Genomic DNA, 18989 nt, shown 5'->3' with positions numbered 1-18989 from the left:
TTTTGTTTCTTATTTTTTAAATAAAGTAAGTTTATTTTAATTATTATTACCACTAAATTAATAACTAAATTTCACTTACATACATATCCATGTATGCCTTTATTTATAAAATGTAAATACAAAACTAAATATATATATACATATATATATCTGTGAGTATACATATGTGTAAATAGGTCTATGTAAAAATAAATGTAAAATATATATTTACATATATCTCTGTGAGGGCATCTTTATCTGTATTTATACCTATATATGTATAAAGTAGGACATTTGGCTTTTTACTTTTCATATAATAAATTAACTTTAAACTGTTGTTGGTAGTTAATAACATTTTACATATAATATCAGTAAGCCTCAGGGAGTTTAAGTGATTTACTCAAGATCACATGGCTGGTAGTATCAGATCAAAATAATTTCTCATTTGTATAACCTCCAAGTTCATGTTCTAAAACATATACTCCTCTGCTTTCCATAACACTGTGCTGAGAAATTTGGGGGAGGAGGCAACCTTCAATTCCTTCACCAAAACACATCACATTATCTTTGTTTATATTCTTTGGCAAATTTTAAGCACATAGAGTAGTCAATTCATATTATTTTCAAAATTTAAGAATTGTTGTAAACATTTTACGTTTCTATATATCTATGTTTATAAACATTTATGTTTATGTAACACAATTTTTAACATCAGCTTAACATTGTATACCTTCGATCTGTATCACCTTCACCACTACTTTAGTATTTCCCAGCTGTTGCATATTTCAGTTGTTTGACGTTTTAACAAAAATCACACAAAAAAGTGAATATCTTACTCTAAAAATTTGAGATGTCTGGGAAAAGGAAAATTTATAATTTTCTTGGAATAAATTCTTAGTTTTACAAATATCAAATCAAAGTATGTAAGTAAGATTTTGATTGCTGATACATTTAACTCATTAGCTTTAGAATTATATTGTAGTATTTGACAAAAGCATGAGGGATATATGAGAAATCTAGTTTTTCCAAATCCAGACCGTTCTATTTCTCTATCAACCTATCTATCATCCATCTATCATCATCTCTCCAGCTAACTCAGAAGTTATAGTCACAAAGAAAGGGAAATGCATAATTTTGAATATTAGGGAGGGAAAGAGTTTTCTAATGGTTCACTTTGCCCTTTGTAATACATCTGTGCAAGTTTAACATTATTGCAGTTATTATTCTGACACTGTTCTTCAAGGAGAAGATGGGCATGTGTTGATGCATCTCTGATTATACGTCCTTTACCCCTCATTCATGGCAGCATACGGTTAGCAGAAATTGTGACTACAATATATGGTGCCCCAAAAAAATTTGTATCACTTAATCTCATCAATGAGAGACCAATTTCCCACAGATAGTAAAATGATAATTGCACATTGAACTGGCAAGAGTTTTGGGGAATAACAAAGCTATTGGTTTCATAACCAGGATAATGTGTTCAACAAGTCCTATTCAAAAGAGGAGTCTAGCACAGCATTTTATATCAACTGCTGTCTTTGAACGGCACAATCTGGGAGACCCACAAAGAGTGAATTACAGTAATCAGGCTTCAAAATGACAAAGGAGTTAATCAGCATCTCCTTGCCTTTCTCGTGAAGCCTCTCAATCTGGTGATATCACAGAAATTATAAAAAGAAGCCTTCGTGATGGATACAAAATGCTTCTCAAATGATAACACCAAAGACAATGGTAAACACACATACGGACACACACACACACACACACACACACACACACACACACACAAGTCTTAAATTTTGAGATGACTGAAACTGGATTCTCATCAGAAGTCCTCCCTGGATAATGAGACAGAAGGAACAGCTGTTTAGCACTTAGGAAGAACTAAGTGCTAAAGGCTAGCCTAGGACTTAAATTTTTCAACCACTGCAACAGGGAAATCTCCATTTGAATGAATAAAGTTAACATAAAAGCATGTCTTTTAAATACAGGTGAATCGACCCACAGTAGGGTAATGAATGCCATTTTCAGGGCAAGAAGATTCCCCCTTTCCCTCCTTAGTTTTCCTACCAAGGGTTGCCTCCCATTTCACACCTTCCAACCCCACTCTCCAGTGCCAGGTTCAAAATCCCCATTGAATTAATTTCACTGAATGAGAATGGGTTCCCATTCATTCTCATGAAATTTCTAATGAGAGTAGCTTTTCAAAATGAAAACTCTTCTAAAATCTGATAGTTCACGTTCCCTCTTCTGAATTTACTTCACAGGTTATGCTTTTGAAGACTCCAGCAGGACAGGCTTTTCCTCCTGAACACAAACTGTGTTTTTGTTTTGTTTTGTTTTTCTTCTCCTCTGAATCTTAGACCTCCTATTTTCAAGGAAACAAGTTTGTCCCAAGGATGTTCCGTGTTTTTTGTTTTTTGGTTTGTTTGTTTTTGTTTTTTGTTTTTATCCAAGGGTAACCTCGGTGAAGGGCCTCCGTATAAATACTAATATGGTTACTGAGTTGGAATTTTCTAGACATCAAAGACAAAAAAGATGTGATATTTTCAATTGTATCAACTCCAAGTCAGTCCTGATATTACCACGTTTAATTAGCAAAGTTGATTTTCTTTTTTGTGAGGCTGTTTATCAAATGCCTACATCAAAGAGTTTTACTCACTGCCCCCAGAAGAAAGCGTTCTGTCATACTGCTTGCCACAAAACTGAAAACTCTAATTTGTTGCCAAGTTGATATAATGGAAGTTTAAACACAATATTTAAGCTTCTAAAAACGTTGCTGGGCATTGAAAATGTGTAACTATGAGCATGTGGGAAGACGTGAGCATTAATCTTCCTTCACCACTTTGGTGGCAAAAGATGGACGCAGTTCTTGTCTTGGGGAGTGGGAAGCTATTTGAAATCAGCACCCTCAAAGCTGTGTTAAGGCAGTTTATTTTTAACAGAAAGGGTGCAGGGATCTCTTATCGACTGTTTTAAAATAAAAGTTGAAAATGGATAAAAATGCTATTTAACTGAGGATTTCTGTAACTTTTTACATAGGTCAAAATTTTTGACTTCTCAAATCTGAGAAGAAAAATAACCGTATTTTCTGCTTTGTTCGAGGTGGTATTTGATACCAAACAATACTTCTTTTTGACTTAAGGCAGTTCTCTCTTTTGTCTATAAATGAAATAGCCTAAAGCTTGGGAGAACATGTGAGCCAAAGCAAATAATTCAGGGGAGAGGTCGAGGCAACTTTTAAGGCAATTTTCTTATTTTAAGAGTTTATCATCATATTGCAACATCTATGTAGGTGAAATGATCTGCCTTTGCATAAGAATTTTTAAAAAAAGATTTTAGTGACATGTGTACAAATGACCCAGTACGAGGAGAAAAATGGGAGGGCCAAGGGCACTTGGGTTTTTCCTAGCATGCTTTTATGGCTACAAGGTAACAGGAAAAATGTTCCAGAAATTCTGTCTTGAATTTTCTAATGAGTCATTGCTAGTTGTGAGGTTGAGACTAGAGGCAGCTCAGAAAGCAAGAGCTGTTTATTATACAGTTTGTACCGTAGCCAGTGAAGTATGCTGCATGCCCTCAAGAAAACTTGGAGAGACTCCTTGCCTGCCTTAGAAATCAGAAAACCCACTCTTAGTGTTCTCTAAGAAAAGAGAAAGTGTGAAGGCTTCCATGTGCAGCTTTCCAGCTGGGTTCTCTTGAGCAACCTCACTTAACTGGATAGCTATTATTCTCTCTTCTCTGATGGGGAAGTGAATACCTGCCCGGCCATGTCAAGGGGTGATGTGTTGCCACACTGAAGTACTTTTGAACTGTAGATGTCTGTGAAGAATGACATGCTGGAAATATGGTTGACCCTTGGATAATGAACCAGTATCCTAACCATATTTTTTAGAGTCTTGGCAGGAACAGGGTGATTAAGGATAATTTAATGAAGTAACTGTTGACAAAAGCTTGGCCAGGTTAAGGGAGACCATCAAGGGATAGTGAAGTAACCCAAGGCTAGCCAGCAGAAGAAGTGCCATCATCACCCCTAGGCCTGAGACAACAAGGGATTGGGGCCGCTATTGGACAGTAGAGTTTTGCTCTAGCAGTATCTGAAGATAATAACCATAGACTGGCCCAACATATGATTAGAGTATTTGGAGAGTTTGGAACTTCAGCAGCTACATCCTCGCAGTCTCCTAGGGTAATGTATGTTGGTTGAGTCTAGTGTAGAGTCAGAAAGTAAGAAAGTCCATGGGTGCCTGGGGGCTCAGTTGGTTGAACATCTAACTCTTGATTTTGGCTCAGGTCATGATCTTGGGGTCATGAGATCAGGCCCTGCATCAGACCCCCCACTCAGTGGGGAGTCTGCTTGGGATTCTCTCTGTCCCTCTACTCCAACTCCCACTTGTGCTATTTCCTTCTCTCCCTTTCTTTAATGAATGAAATTAAATAAATCTCTAGTGAATGAATCTCTAGTGAATGCAAGAAAAGAAAAAGAAAGAGAAAGAAAGAATTCATGGAGGCAATCCATAAAGGTCACTCTTCCATGCCAAGAGCAGGTGGAAAATGCAGGAAACTGGCTCTGAGGGGTGGAAGGCAATAGGAGAATGTTTAGCACTGTAACCATCATCCAGATAAGCATTAAATAAATTCTGATTGGGAAGGAAAAAGTGAAAGGAAGAGAGCACAGTTGGGTAACTAGAGTATGCCAAGAACTTTGCATGAGTTCTCTCACACAGTCTTAGCATACCTACAATGGGAGGATGATTATTGTTTCCGTTTGACAGGGCAAGGCATTGAGTCCTGGCAAATTTAATCATTTGTTCGTGGTCACAAAGCTAGCGAGTGGGAGAATAACATGAGAAACCAAACTTGTTTGACTTCAATATGAAGGAGCATTTAAAGGGGACTCAAATGTGTCAAAAGATATGCATATTTGGTAGTATGAATACCGTATACCTTGATGGTAGAAAGCATAAATGTTTTTGTAATGGGTGGAGACCCATGGAGCTCTGCTTGTCCCATTTAAGCAAGTCCTTCCACCATAATGCGTCTCTAATATTTTGATGTAACTCATAGACATTAAACCTAGGTATGTTATTATAACTGATCCTCAAAACTATTTTAATTCCAAGTGGTTTAAAAGACATCAGATGGTTTTATTTGTTTTTAATTTAGTCTCTCACAATATATTTTTTTAAATGATAGGAATAATACATAGCACCCTTCTCTGGGTCTGAGGAAATTGTAAAAATTCTTCTTCTGAAATAACCTCAAAGGACTCATGTGTAGACTTCAACCCATCTTCTCATTTTGGGGAAAAAAAAAAGAGCAAAACCAAAAATGCTGTCTTCCTTGGGGAATTATATCAGTTTCCTCTGATTATTAAATGTTGTGTGCCAAATTCCAAAGTCCAGTGAATGGCTTAGTTCAGGATGACCTTCGAATGTGATGGTACCTAAACTTAACTATGTTAACTATGTGTAACTATGATGGGAATAAAACAATTTTCTAATCTTTTCTTCTGGAATTGGGCCCGTATTGGAGATATGCTGAGTTAAGGAGTATATAACCATGGCAGAATAGCCAGATGGGCCTCTCATTGTGCTGATGGTGAGGTATTGTTGTTACTGTTGTCGTTTTTTGTTCACGTTTGTTTTCTCACATAGTAATCTAAGTTTGCATGATTGTTATATTTCTGTTTTCCTCTTCTTCCTGTTTTTGTTTATCTCTAAGTATGGTCTATTGAGTCGCATTTTGATATGATCAGATCTTGATTATATTGCAAGATATTATTAAGTTGCAATCAATGTTCCCAAATAAGTAAGGTGATTTAACCAGGGCTCCCTGAATGTGAACCTCAGATATAAAAGGGGTGTCCAGGGGTAATAAAGTACATTGGAACTAGGAGTTCTTCCCAAAGCCTTGCACGCTCTCTGGGTGGGTTAGGTTTCCCTGGGCACTTCTTGTACCTTGCCTGCTACTAGAATCATTCAGGGGTGTGAACTCTTTGCACACCTTTTACGGACAGATGATTTAATTAGAGCTTAGGAGTCCAAAGGAAAAAACAAACAAACCATGATTATAATTTCAGAAATGGCCAAGAGAGTGGCTCATCCTCAATTTGAATTGAATTGAATTGAATTGAATTGAATTGAATTGAACCTGGGGTTATTACAAGGGGAGAATTCTCTAGTCCAGACAGTTTTCTTTAACTTGAGCCAGAGGTCTAACACTTATCCATTCAATAGGAAAATTGGGGGCTAGTCACAATAATTTCTGTTAGGGGATTTTAGCAATATAGTGGTGAGAGGTGTGTTTTCTGAGAGAGGGTTAAGTGAAACTGTAGGACACAGAAAAAATACAATAAAATCATCGTAAGAGATCTAGTCATTCTTTAAAATGGGAAAAATTGAAATAATTGCAACATCTGTTGATATGGGAAAGCTTAAGTTAACTGATAGTCTATTCATCAATGAAGAATTATGCAGCTATGAGAAGTAATGAGTTGGATGTCTATATGCTAACAACAACAACAACAACGAAAAGATCTCAAAGATAATCACTCTGTGATAAAAGAAAGTCCCAGAAAAGTGTCTACTGTATCATGGCCACATTTGTGGTTTAATGTTCATACGCATATACGTACATTCGTATGCATAGACATATAACGGCTTTGGAAATGTACCCATCCAAATGTTAGCAATATTTATCTATAGATAGGAGAGTAGGGAGAGGGCTAAATAAAGATTTTTAAAATAACTTCAGAAGTATCTACACATATTTTGAATCTTTAAGAAGAATATTAAATTACTGGTGAAATACATAAAAGAAGCAGATGGATGAAACCCTGAAAATATATCAAAAGAAAAACACGAACATTTTAGCACTGATGATATTATGTTATTTTGTACTATTTTGTACCTCCTTTCTCTCTGTCTTTTCATTTTTTTCCTAAATTTTTGTACAATAGAGAAAATGTAGCAATTAAAATATAAATGTGGTTGTATAGTACGTTAGGATTTAGACACTTGCCTGTATTAATTCTGATTGGTGTTTTATTCATCTGTGTTGACCCTAATAATGTATTTATTTCTTTCATCTCTCTGATATATTTGTGAGCTTCAGAATAATTTATCTTTGACCTCAGAGCCTTCAAGCTATTTATGTATTTACTCCTCTTGTAGGGGAATTGGAGTCTGTGATAAATTGTAAGATTCTTTCACTTGCAGGGGTTTCCTGGGTAGATGAGGCTATGTTATGATTTATACTTTAATTTGGTAGGCAAGAGTATGCCATTCAGTTTACTTTCTAATATATATCTTTGCAAGTTCTCTCTCTTTTTTTGATACACTCTAAAATGTATTTTTGCAAGTTAGCCATTAATGCCTCTGACTAAAATCTTTCTCAGTGTTGGCATCACAGATGCACAGCAGTTAAAACACAAAAGAGAGGTGCCTGGGTGGCTCAGAGGGTTAAAGCCTCTGCCTTCAATTTGGCTCAATTCATGATCCAGGGTCCTGGGATCGAGCCCCACATCGGGCTCTCTGCTCCGCGGAGAGCCTGCTTCCTCCTCTCTCTCTCTGCCTGCTTCCCTGCATACTTGTGATCTTTCTCTCTATCAAATAAATAAATAAAATCTTTAAAAAAAAAAAAAGGCAAAAGAAAACAGAAAATTATCTGAGTGGGGACTTGATGTGTGCACCTGGGTATGTTTGTATGTGTCTGAGAGAGTTGTGTGTGTGAGAGAGTTGTCACATTCAATTTGAATGAACCGTCTGTCTGAAAGTAATTCTCCCATTTTTTCTCCCTCAGCAATTATAAAAACTGCCCTTCCCAACATGGACAGAGAAGCCAAGGAGGAATACCTGGTTGTTATCCAAGCCAAAGATATGGGTGGCCACTCCGGTGGCCTATCTGGAACCACGACCCTTACAGTGACCCTTACTGACGTTAATGACAATCCTCCAAAATTTGCCCAAAGTAAGTGAGTTTTCTGCACTGGGTGAAAATCTCCAAGTATGTTGTGTTTTCATTTGAACTTATGTCCTGATTTTCAGCAACATTCAAAAAACTGATAGGAATCATTGAATGCTGATTATATGCAAGGTATGCCAATTTATTATTTATATATGTAAATATGAATATATAAAATATGTAAATATATAAAATATAAATATGTAAATATATATTTATAAATTATATATATATATATATATATATATATGATAAACCAACTCTCCTGCTATTTTGGTACTAAATGTATCTCCATTTTACAGATTTTAAAGAAGTTGAAAAAATTTCCAAATATTAAATGTGTAATAAATAGTGGAGCTAAGTGAAGCAGGGTGTCTGACTTCAGGATGTTTGCTTAGTTCTCTCTTTCATGGTACCTCCCACTAAGAACTTGACAGAATGATTAAAATGTACCTCAGACAGGGCGCTATCGATAATCCCACTTTGTTGGATAAAAGAAGCTGATCTCTGTAGCGCTTGAAGGGGGAAAAGCAGATACGCGATATACTTGCTGCACAAATAAGCTCTCCTCCTTCTTGTGACTTCCTGTAGTTCCTCCCACAGCCATCAGCGGTCACCGACCCTGCTCTTCCCTACTAAAGCCATGCTCTGCCTCAGAAGCATCTCAACAAAATTTTAGGCAGCCAACATCCATGAACCGGGGAGATAATCATTATTTCCCAACTTTTCCAACTTGTGAGCACTTATCCAAATAATCTGACTGGATGCCTTGGGAAGGCCTTTCTGACACGGAGACTCTTGAGAGACAAACGATGAATAGGAATTAGCTGGAACAAAGCTAAACCAGGGGAATGGGCGGTGGACGCTGTAACTGGAGGAAGAGGTCATCCAGAACCCCATGAAAGAGGGGTGTATGGCCCTGGATGAGAATTAAAAGAATCTCACTCCCATTGGAGTCTAGAGCATCTGGAGAGTTAGGTTAGGCAGGAGTTGGCCATACTTGGGTTTGGTACCATTTTAAGTACCGTGATCTTTTTTTTTACCCCTTAAGATCAGTGGGAAGCCATTAAAAGGTTTTGCATTGTAGGTTAAGTCATAAAATTGGATTTCAAGGAAATCAGAGAAAAGGAAATCTTGTGACCGTCTTACAAGTGTTCTCCGCACTGCAGCCGCTTAAAGGGTGTTTGTAAACATTCATGTAAAAAGTGAAGGCAGGGCTGGCAAACAAGGGTGATCTCAGTGGAACTGGAGGAAGTGTACAGGTGTGACGGATGCTTAAGGTTTAATGATAACAAAGGTCTAAGGATACATTGCATTTTCAGTCACACTGCGGCCATGAGCGATTACATGCCTGCTGATGCTTTTTGTTCAGAGAGGGGATACCACAGGAGAACTTGTTTTTGAAGAGAGAAGAGGAGGGAGAGAATGGAAGAAAGAGAAGGAGAGAGACACATGTGGGGCTTGAAAATGACACATTTGAAGTATCTTTGAGAATTTATCTGCAGAACGAAATTCCAAGGTAGAAAGATCAGAAGGGATTCATTTTCATTAGTAATTTTAGAAATTTCACTTCTGGCCATGCATAAATCAGATAACAAGGCTACCCTTTTTAACCACATTGTTGAAATGGAGAGTACTGTCTTTCCCATCCTTTCCCTGGTTCTTTTATTTGCTTTCCAGCGGCCATTATAGTTAAGGCTGTAATATGCAACTCTTCTTTCTCCAAAAATGATGGTTTCAATTCAGCGGTGGCAGGTGAGTTTCATTAGCTAGTGTTCCCTTTCTTAGGGGTAATAACTATTAACGATGATCACACTGATAGAGATGATGAGTGAACAGAATAGGAATGGATAAACGTTTCGTTTGCTTGGCTTCCCAAGGCGCCCTGATGTAGGACCCGCAACCAGGTGAAGCTCCTTGCTGGCTTATTTACTTAATAAACATACCTAGAGGAACCATCTCAAACCTTACCTGCTATATAAAGTTCAAAGAAAATAGAATCATTATACCAATTATGAAAGAATTGGGAGACTTGGTATTCAACGTGTAGATTTTCAGTGCGACCTTACGGTGAAACTATTTGGAAAACATTTTTGTTCCCCAGTCCCATGATTTCATGATTCTAAGAGACACTTTTATCTCATCATTCAATAAAAGTGTGTTACTGCCGAGGAAAACCTTACGCATCCTCTGAAATAATCTAGTTAGATTGTTTGTCCAAGGGACTCAGTGACTGAGTTCTGACTAGAATTAGGTAATGTTCTCCAGATTTAATTTTTCCTTTTGGTTTATAGCTCATCGAATATTTATCTTTTTCCTCTTTGTTTTGGTTGTAATGGGACTAAAACTTCCGGGTTGTCTTGAGTTTGGGTTCCCCAGAAACAGGCACTGAGACAAGAATTTGATTATTAAGTAGTTTGTCTTGGAGATGATCCCAGGAATCACCAGTAGATGAGTGAGGATGTGTGAGAGAGGTTAGAGAGGCAGGAAGTACATTATCAAGCCAGCTATGACTGTGCGGGTCTGGAGCTTTATCCAGGAAGCTCTGAAACACTGTAAATAAAGCAGAAGAAATAGCTTGATGTTACCCTACCAGAGAGGGGAGGAGCCTGGGATTTTATATCGTAAGTGGTGCGAGTCTTTGAGGGCCGCTTCCGCGAGGGCATTAATTTTCTGGTAGTTCTGGCCTGACAGGCAGTGGGTAAAATGGGTTCTGAAGGCCAGAGGAAAGCCTCAGGCAAAGAAATGCGGGAGTTGGCAGTTAGATGTAGGGCAGGTGTGTACAAAAGTGGTAATGACCAGGGGTTATGGTTGCTCCCCTCCGCCAATGAACTGAGGGAGACCAATACACCAACTAAAGCGATTTGAGTAAAAATGGGACGAATACCACTAATTAGACACATTTTACTGGCCCCATGGGAGAATGAACGTACACTGTAATTGTATTTTGCCTAGAGAGTTTTGGAGGTAAGGATTTCTGGTCTTCAGAGCAATGAGGACTTTAGTAACAGGAGGGCTGTTTTATGTGTCTGAACAGCTTGCTGCAGGGCACAGCAGAAGTTTAGTAATTGGATTTTATCAAAAATGGTCTACAAGTCTGTAAATATAAAGGTAACTTCAAAAGTGACTTTCAGTGTGTTACACATTGCATCTTTCTGTGCTGAAATTAGCTTCATATTTTATGTTGGGCAACAATGAGTATCCCCACGGGCAGCCTGTGTGATTATACAGCAAATTAGAAGGAACACTGACGTAGACTCACTAATATCCTGATATAACTCTGCTCTAAATATACATTTGGTCAACATATGGTTGAGTACATTTCATATCTCAGAAGAGTCTCGAAAAGAGATCACTTCTTCTTCTGGTATCTCTTTGTCTCTGACTCATGGAAAGGATTGCGCATTTTGCAGCAAAAGGGATACTTTTGTCTTCCATCACTGTGTTCCTAATTTCTATAGGTGTGCTTAGCACAAAGAAAGTACCCAATAAATATTTGCTAAATGGGTTACTAAATGAATGGAATTGGTGCCATGCTCAGTGTTTCTCTCTTTTTTCTAAGGTCTGTATCACTTCTCAGTACCAGAAGATGTGGTTCTTGGCACTGCCATAGGGAGGGTGAAGGCCAATGATCAGGATATTGGTGAAAATGCGCAGTCGTCCTATGACATCATCGATGGAGACGGAACAGCACTCTTTGAAATCACTTCTGATGCCCAGGCCCAGGATGGCATTATAAGACTAAGAAAGGTAAGCTCAGGGTTTGTTCATCTTCCAGACAACTCTTTGAAACTCGAGTTTTGAAGTTTATAGGAGTTGGGTGAACCCCTTATCTGTGAAAAAGTAGAGCCCTTTTTGCACCTCATATCCTTGGCCCCACTTCCTGTTTCAGCTAAAGCCATGCCAGCCAGTCGCCATGGTGTAGGTAGCTTCGTGTATGCCCCATCATATCTCTCTCATAGATGCCCCCGTGGTCTTCCCTAAGCTGAAGGAATTTGTTCAGCTCCTTTCTAGAGCACTCCAGTCACAAAGGGGAAGTCAACACTCAGAAGGTAAACCTCAAGCCATGAAGGATGTAGATTGGTAGGCACTTCTTATTCGTTTTATTTTTTTTAAAGATTTTATTTATTTATTTATTTGAGAGAGAACGTGAGCAAGAGAGACAGAGAGCACAAGCAGTGGGGAGGGGCAGAGGGAGTGGGAGAAGCAGACTCCCCACTGAATAGAGAGCCCAATGTGGGGCTCGATCTCAGGACCCTGAGATCATGACCTGAGGTGAAGGCAGGCGCTTTACCAACTGAGCCACCACGGTGCCCAGCAATTCTTATTCTTTGGAGACATTATTCTGAGGCATATTTTCTATGGTTCTTAAGAGGATTCCCAGTAGGAAGAAGATTCAGTTGGCCACAGAGTTGGCAAGTTCCGTGGCTTTTAATCCTTCTCTGTAGAGCTCTGCCCATTTCTGCACTTCAGTTTCATGGAATATTTCCACAAAATATATTGCAGATCCCTGAGTCTTTATTGCAGACTCTGCTTTCAGGAGAACTCAAAGATAGACAAAGCAGTCCACCTTAGTCATTCTGGTCAGCTCCAGCACTAGAAAGGTGGAGCCAACCCTGCTCTCTTTGGGTATTCAACACTATGCATCAAAAGTCCAAACATTATGGTAAAGGAAGCTCATCTTTGCTTTGCTCCTGCGAGTGGAACTACCATTGGAGAAAGAACTATCTCCGTGAATAGTACAGATAATGTACCGCGATTTGCATCTACTTTTGCCAGCAGCCATTTCTTTTGTGATAGATGTGAAAAAATTTTGTACAGTATTTCCCGTATTTATCTATCATCATGACATTTGCATTCATAAAAAATTGTAGAATGCATTTCATTGTTTTGTGGGCATTGGCATTTGCATGGAAAATACCCTTTTGTCCTCATCATGAGTATTTTTTTTTCAATATTGTTCTTCATGTCTTTTTCACAAAATAGTACAAATTAATTTCAGTTAAATATGTTGGCTCATGAATAAGAAGATAGATGGCCGAGCACACTGTTGGGAGCCAACAGTTCTTTGTCCGTTTTGCTCAGCATTACATTCATGTGATTCCAAGCTTACTGTCTAATTCTCTCTGTCATGTGACATAGGAATCTGCTTCCAGTGCTCATGTCCTCAGAATCCCCCCTTGGAGACATGGTGACAATGGGAACCTGGAGTTTTCTGGATAAGCTTTTATATACAAAATCAATTGTTTAAATTAATTTTGAGGGGAAAAAAATGGCTGCATTTATTTTAACTCTGTGTAGAGCAACACAAGCTTTCTACCTGGCTTGAGTTTAGGTTAAGAGTTACAAAGTATTTAAAAACTCATGTTTAAAATAGAGTACAGTATAATTATACTTGAGTCAATTATTGAATAACCCAGAGCCACATTTTCCTTGGCTAATGATTCCTAATGTCATTTTTATTGTTATTATTAACTGCCATCCTTTGCTACCATAAGGTGCTTTTATAAACTGAAGCAATTAGCCGTGTGTTGTAGTTTTATTCACTGTTATTCATAAACATGGCGCTATATTCTACACATTTTGACACCAAGAAAACCATGTATTTTACTGTAGAGAACAATGTGTAGGGAGTCATATTTCTACAATTCATGGATCTTCTTTTTTTGTCTTATAAAATCCCAAGGACACCAGGATGTGTTTGTATACATTGTTATTATGTGGAGCTAAGACGTACACAGAACATAATCTGCTATACTTAACAGTGTTTGTGAAGAATTCGAAATTACAAAATTGTTACAGCAGGGGTGATTGGCAAATTAAGAAAATGCTGATGTTGAATCCTCTATTCATAGGTGCATGTGCCTGGTAATTTCAGAATAGACAGGAGAGTGAATATCTGCCTTGTTTACTAGAAAACATTTCCCCCAAAAGCCAAGTCCCATTAGAACTGAATTCAAGTAGAAAAATCAACCCCAAATTTTGAGAAAAGAATACATATTTAAGCTTGTACGGGGGTTCTGGAAGAATCCACTAATGCCAGCTTGTCTTGCAGTTTATTTTTTTTTAAATCTGCATTGCAGATTTAAAGTTCTGTTTCTTATGAAGATTTGCAGCGCACACCTGAATTGTCTCTCTGAACCTTGACAGACGTTTATTCTTGAAAGCTGACATATTAGGAGTTGCCAAGAATTACACTGTAAGGATTCTGATACGGATGGGCTTCTGAGTGTTCAGGGGACCTGCTTTCTTCTCTCTACCTCTCTTTACCTAGATCATTAGCTAGAGTCTCAGGGGCTCTTAAGGAATGACGTATTAATATGTCAGAAATATTGTCAGTAATGGTGCAATGAAGTAATTCCAAATGGCTTTCAAGTGGTTGGTGGAGGCACAGCCAGACCTAGTTATCTATATATACTGCTTTCACCCTTCCTTCTTCTAAATATAAACACAGAGAAACATGCATCTGCGTACATATTCCCTTATATGCTCACCTACTTCATAGCCCAGAACTTACAATAGAGACCTTCTAAGAATACCCTAAAAACTAATCAACCTCAGCTCAGCCCCATGATCAGTAGAGCAGCGGTGCTTTTGGAAGTGAAATAAGAAAACACTCGTTGTTGGGATTAGTGCTAAATTATGCTTTATAATGTCTCCTTGGACTAAACAATGATTATTTCTAGTTCTTTACATTTCACACACTGTTGCAGAAATGATAAAATATTCTTCCCAGATAGAGATTGTGTTCGATGCCGCCTTATCTCCTACCAGCAGAGGCCCGATTAACGGGCTGATTGGTATGCGGGTCATACCACCACTAGTAAAATTTTATTATGACTCTGAAGTGAAATTTTGATGGCACAATTCATGACTGTGAATATTTTGTGAATTCCAAGTGAAATGAGCAAAACAAAACAAAACAATAGGAGATTAGATTCACTGAGCTTGTAGAATAAACAGATATCAATAAATGCCTGTAAAATTTACAAGTTGAGTCTGAGGGAATGGAGAGTGATCCCATTAAGGCCCACAAATGGGCTTAAATGCACATAACTATCATCTATCAGCATTAGACTCATTTGTTCTTGCTGCTGTGGTCATTAGTGGGAAACATTCATCTTTGTCATTTCTTAACAGCCTCTGGACTTTGAGACCAAAAAATCCTATACTCTGAAGGTAGAGGCAGCCAATGTCCATATTGACCCACGTTTCAGCGGCAGGGGGCCCTTTAAAGACACGGCAACAGTCAAAATCGTTGTTGAGGATGCTGACGAACCTCCTGTCTTCTCTTCGCCTACGTACCTCCTTGAAGTTCATGAAAATGCTGCTCTGAACTCCGTGATTGGGCAAGTGACTGCTCGTGACCCCGATATCACCGCCAGTCCTATCAGGTATTTCTTTTTTAAAAGGCTTACAGGCGGCATTAAAGGACAAGCACATCAGTACTTAGTGCAGTTATGTGTACATTCTGTGTGGTTGTCTTTGGTACTATGCTCACAGGACAGAGGAATTCTGGTGAACACCGTGTGTGTGAGTGCGTATGTGCGTGCCTATGTGCATAGGGACGCCTGTTCACTCATGCCCACCCCAAGCTACGTATAGTACCCAGAGCCAGGAATATCAAGGTGAACGAAGTTATTGCAGCTTTCAGAGAACTCATAAAAAATGCAAAATTGCATACGTTTTGCAGTGCATCTGAGTGAATCTTTTATACTTTCTCTGCTTGATTGTGTATTTGGGTATTTTTCCCTAGCATTGGGCAAGTATTGCTGGTTTGTCTTCTTTCTTTGTTGAGAGTTAAGTGAATTATATATAAGAATTTTAGGGCCATGAGGCGATTGTCTCAGTGCATTAAGAGGCCTCTGTTTTATTTCTGTGTTTGGTGTTTGACTTCGAAATTATTTTCTTATCACTTCATGGACATTTCTGATAGGTCAGCATATCTGGATTGGTACCTTTTAGACAAAGTCTTTCTCTGCCATTAAAAAAAAAATCCTTTTGTTTATACTTTCCTGGCTCAGATTTTTTTTCCCAAGATGAAATAATCCTTTATTAAAGTTTTTCTGCCTTTTTTAGAAGTGAGGCTCAGCTCTGTTTTTCTTTTTGTTTTTTGTTTTTTTTTTCCCTTCCTTTGAACTGTGTACATCTTTTCTCTTGTGCCAGTCATCCAAATGACAGTACAGGTGCTCAAGCTAAATAGCTTTCTTCTGAAAGAACACGAAAATCTATAACCTGTACACTGGTCTCCAAGGGTGAAGTGTTGGCTAATGATGTGTTTGAGTGTGGATTTCAAATATTGTCTTAGAAATGCTTGTCAGGAGAGAGAGAGAGAGACAGAGAGAGAGAGGGAGGAATATAGTTTTGAAGAAGTATCCATTCTTCATTTGTGAATTAGTTGTCAGTTCATCCCAATGTATTGAAGGGATATACCGGATACTCTAATCAAGGAAACTCCGGCCATGTGAACTTTCTGGAAGTTCTGTTTATTCACTTCCTTTTTATGTACTAAATTCCCATTACTCATAAGGGTGCTGAAACTGTGAGACAGGAAGTGAAACCCACAGAACAGGCAGTGCCCCTGGTAATTTTAGTTAGGGCAAAAAATGGTTCTTTTCAGATCCAGAAAAACTGGTTTTAATACAAGCCACTTCAAACCCCAGGATAATGTTAAGTATATCCCAAAAGGATACAAAAAAAAAAAAAAAAGTTTCCCTCGGGGCACCTGGGTGACTCAGTGGGTTAAGCCTCTGCCTTCAGCTCAGGTCATGATCTCAGGGTCCTAGGATCCAGCCCCGCATTGGGCTCTCTGCTCAGCAGGGAGTCTGCTTCCCCCTCTCTCTCTCTGCCTGCCTCTCTACCTACTTGTGATCTCTGTCTGCCAAATAAATAAATTAAAATCTTGGGGAAAAAAAAGTTTCCCTCAAAGGAGCACAATCTCTAAGAAGATAAAAATCTCACTTAAGGGTTTTGAAAAATGGTCAGTTGTCCATTCTCAGTTCTAAAGAGGTTCAGCAAGCCTTAGCCACACAGAATGCCCATATTTTCCCAAGAGAACTCTGTCTGTTAAAGAGCCAAGTGTTGAAGACAAGGTCAGTAAGTATCCAGAAAACGAGATGGACACGGTCATCCCTTTTCTGACTACATGTTGAGGTTATGAAATGGCTCTAGATTGAAATGCTGATCTATAAATACGGGCAATGATATCTGTTGAATAATGAATCTGTCCTGTTTTATGTTACTGCGTTTTCTCTGAAAGAACACAGACAGGAACAATTGCCACTTTCCTCGCATCTCCAAGCATGAGACAGAACAAAGGCAGTGAGTAAGATGGGTTCAGTGGAATGACAGGGCCAGTTTTAACAGTGGATTTGACAAGAGTTTTACTCTTTTCAGCAAGGGACACAAGACGGGTTCAGGAATATGCCAAGCTAGGGGCGCTTGCTGGGGTGGGGGGGGAGGCTTCAGATATTGGGGTAATCTCACATATACTCCAAACATGGTATCCATAGTGGCCCTGGAAACAGACTTCCAATGCAGGGACATGGTCTAAATCAGCTAGAGATGAGAACTCAGGAACTTGTCATTCCCTAGTGATGGCAAACTGGACTTACAGAACTGGTTAAAAATCCAGGTTTTTGATTGCTGACATAATTTTGCACGTTTTGTTATCTATCCATTTACTGATGCAAACATGGAGATTTACTGACACTGTTTCCAGTACCCAGGGAATCCAGTGATGATTGTCTTTGTCATTAATTGTTGTTATTATTACTGTTGTTATTTTTGTTATTACTACTGCTTTGAAATTAGTTTATTTTTTTAGAAAGGGAGGTGGGGAGGGGCAGAGGGAGAGAGAGAATCTTAAGTATGCTCCATGCCCAGCTGGGAGCCTGATGAAGGGTTCCATCTCAAGTCCCTGAGATCATGACCTGAGCCAAAATCAAGAGTCGGACACTCACCTGACAGAGCCACCCAGGCGCCCCAAATTCTTACCACTGCTTTGAAAGGCTGGAGAGGAATCTTGAAGCTGCTTAGCAACTACTGCCCAGCTTAGGAACGTTTTGTTTTCAGGCAAACCTAAAGGGGATTTAAGACTGTGTTACCAGGAGAGGTGGATAGATAAAATAGCATCTGATGACACGGACATGTCTGTGCCTCTGATAGATTAAAAGCAAGCACTCGTTCCTTGGCATCTGTGGTCGCCCCCAAAGAAGGGGTGAATACTGTTTCAAAGCATTTCATTATAGGGTTCTGATGTGCATGCCACTCGGAAGGCAAGTCCCACAGAGGTCTGAATGCAGGGGGATTGGCTTCATGGGATGAGAACGTAAGAATCATGAACTGCGTGTTTCAGCGCCTGTTCTGCTTTTCTGCATTTGTTGCCCACCCCCCGACCCCTCCCACAACCCCACTTCTTTGGGTTATAGAGAGCAGCTTTCGTCTTTCTTTGCACAATTGGTTAATTTGAGTAGAAAATTAAATTTCCTGACTAGCCAGAGCAATGCATGGTTCCTTATGAGTCTAGCAGACAGATTTAGAGCCATTTAACCTTTTTAAACAGAACTAAAGGACACAGATATTCAGGGAATTACCGAGGAACAAATAGCTGTGCATTATTGTCTCTTTAGAACTGTTGTATGTCGTATGCTGACAAGAATGCACCCATCTTTCAGGGGGATGTTCACTTTGCCATCCAGCAAGAAATAGGCATTTATTTTGGCATTTGCTGTGTTAAAATATCCAGTCCTTTATTCGTTGATCAACTTCCCCTAAGGCTCAACTTTTGAGAGCATATCGTCGAGCTATTTCCAAATAGCATGCATTTTAAAATTCTTATACTTAAACCTATATCTATACCTATAACTGTACCTATACCTCCATCTGTACATTTATCTTTGTGTATATTTCCTTCCAGGAGAAAATAGACAATGACATAGGGAGTCTCACCTTCTCCCTTCCAGGAACATTAATCAAACATTTGCTACTTTTTGGGGTGCCTGGGTGGCTCAGTGAGTTAAGCCTCTACTTCAGCTCAGGTC

At 38.9% G+C, this 18989-nt stretch overlaps 1 protein-coding gene across 2 annotated transcripts in view; it reads left to right on the top strand.

Annotated features, from left to right (window-relative positions):
• CDH8 (cadherin 8) overlaps positions 1–18989 on the top strand; it is a 397301-nt gene that overhangs the window by 205894 nt on the left and 172418 nt on the right. For both annotated transcript variants that reach the window (XM_032325835.1, XM_032325833.1), the window contains exons 5-7: positions 7786–7953; positions 11510–11697; positions 15088–15341. In XM_032325835.1, the coding sequence (XP_032181726.1) occupies positions 7786–7953; positions 11510–11697; positions 15088–15341 (610 nt within the window). The remainder of the gene's footprint in view (positions 1–7785; positions 7954–11509; positions 11698–15087; positions 15342–18989) is intronic.

Source organism: Mustela erminea, chromosome 19 (genome assembly GCF_009829155.1).
Source record: "Mustela erminea isolate mMusErm1 chromosome 19, mMusErm1.Pri, whole genome shotgun sequence".
NCBI classification, from domain to species: Eukaryota; Metazoa; Chordata; class Mammalia; order Carnivora; family Mustelidae; genus Mustela; species Mustela erminea.
Note: the sequence above shows the minus strand (reverse complement) of the source record. Positions and strands in the feature narration are given on the sequence as shown.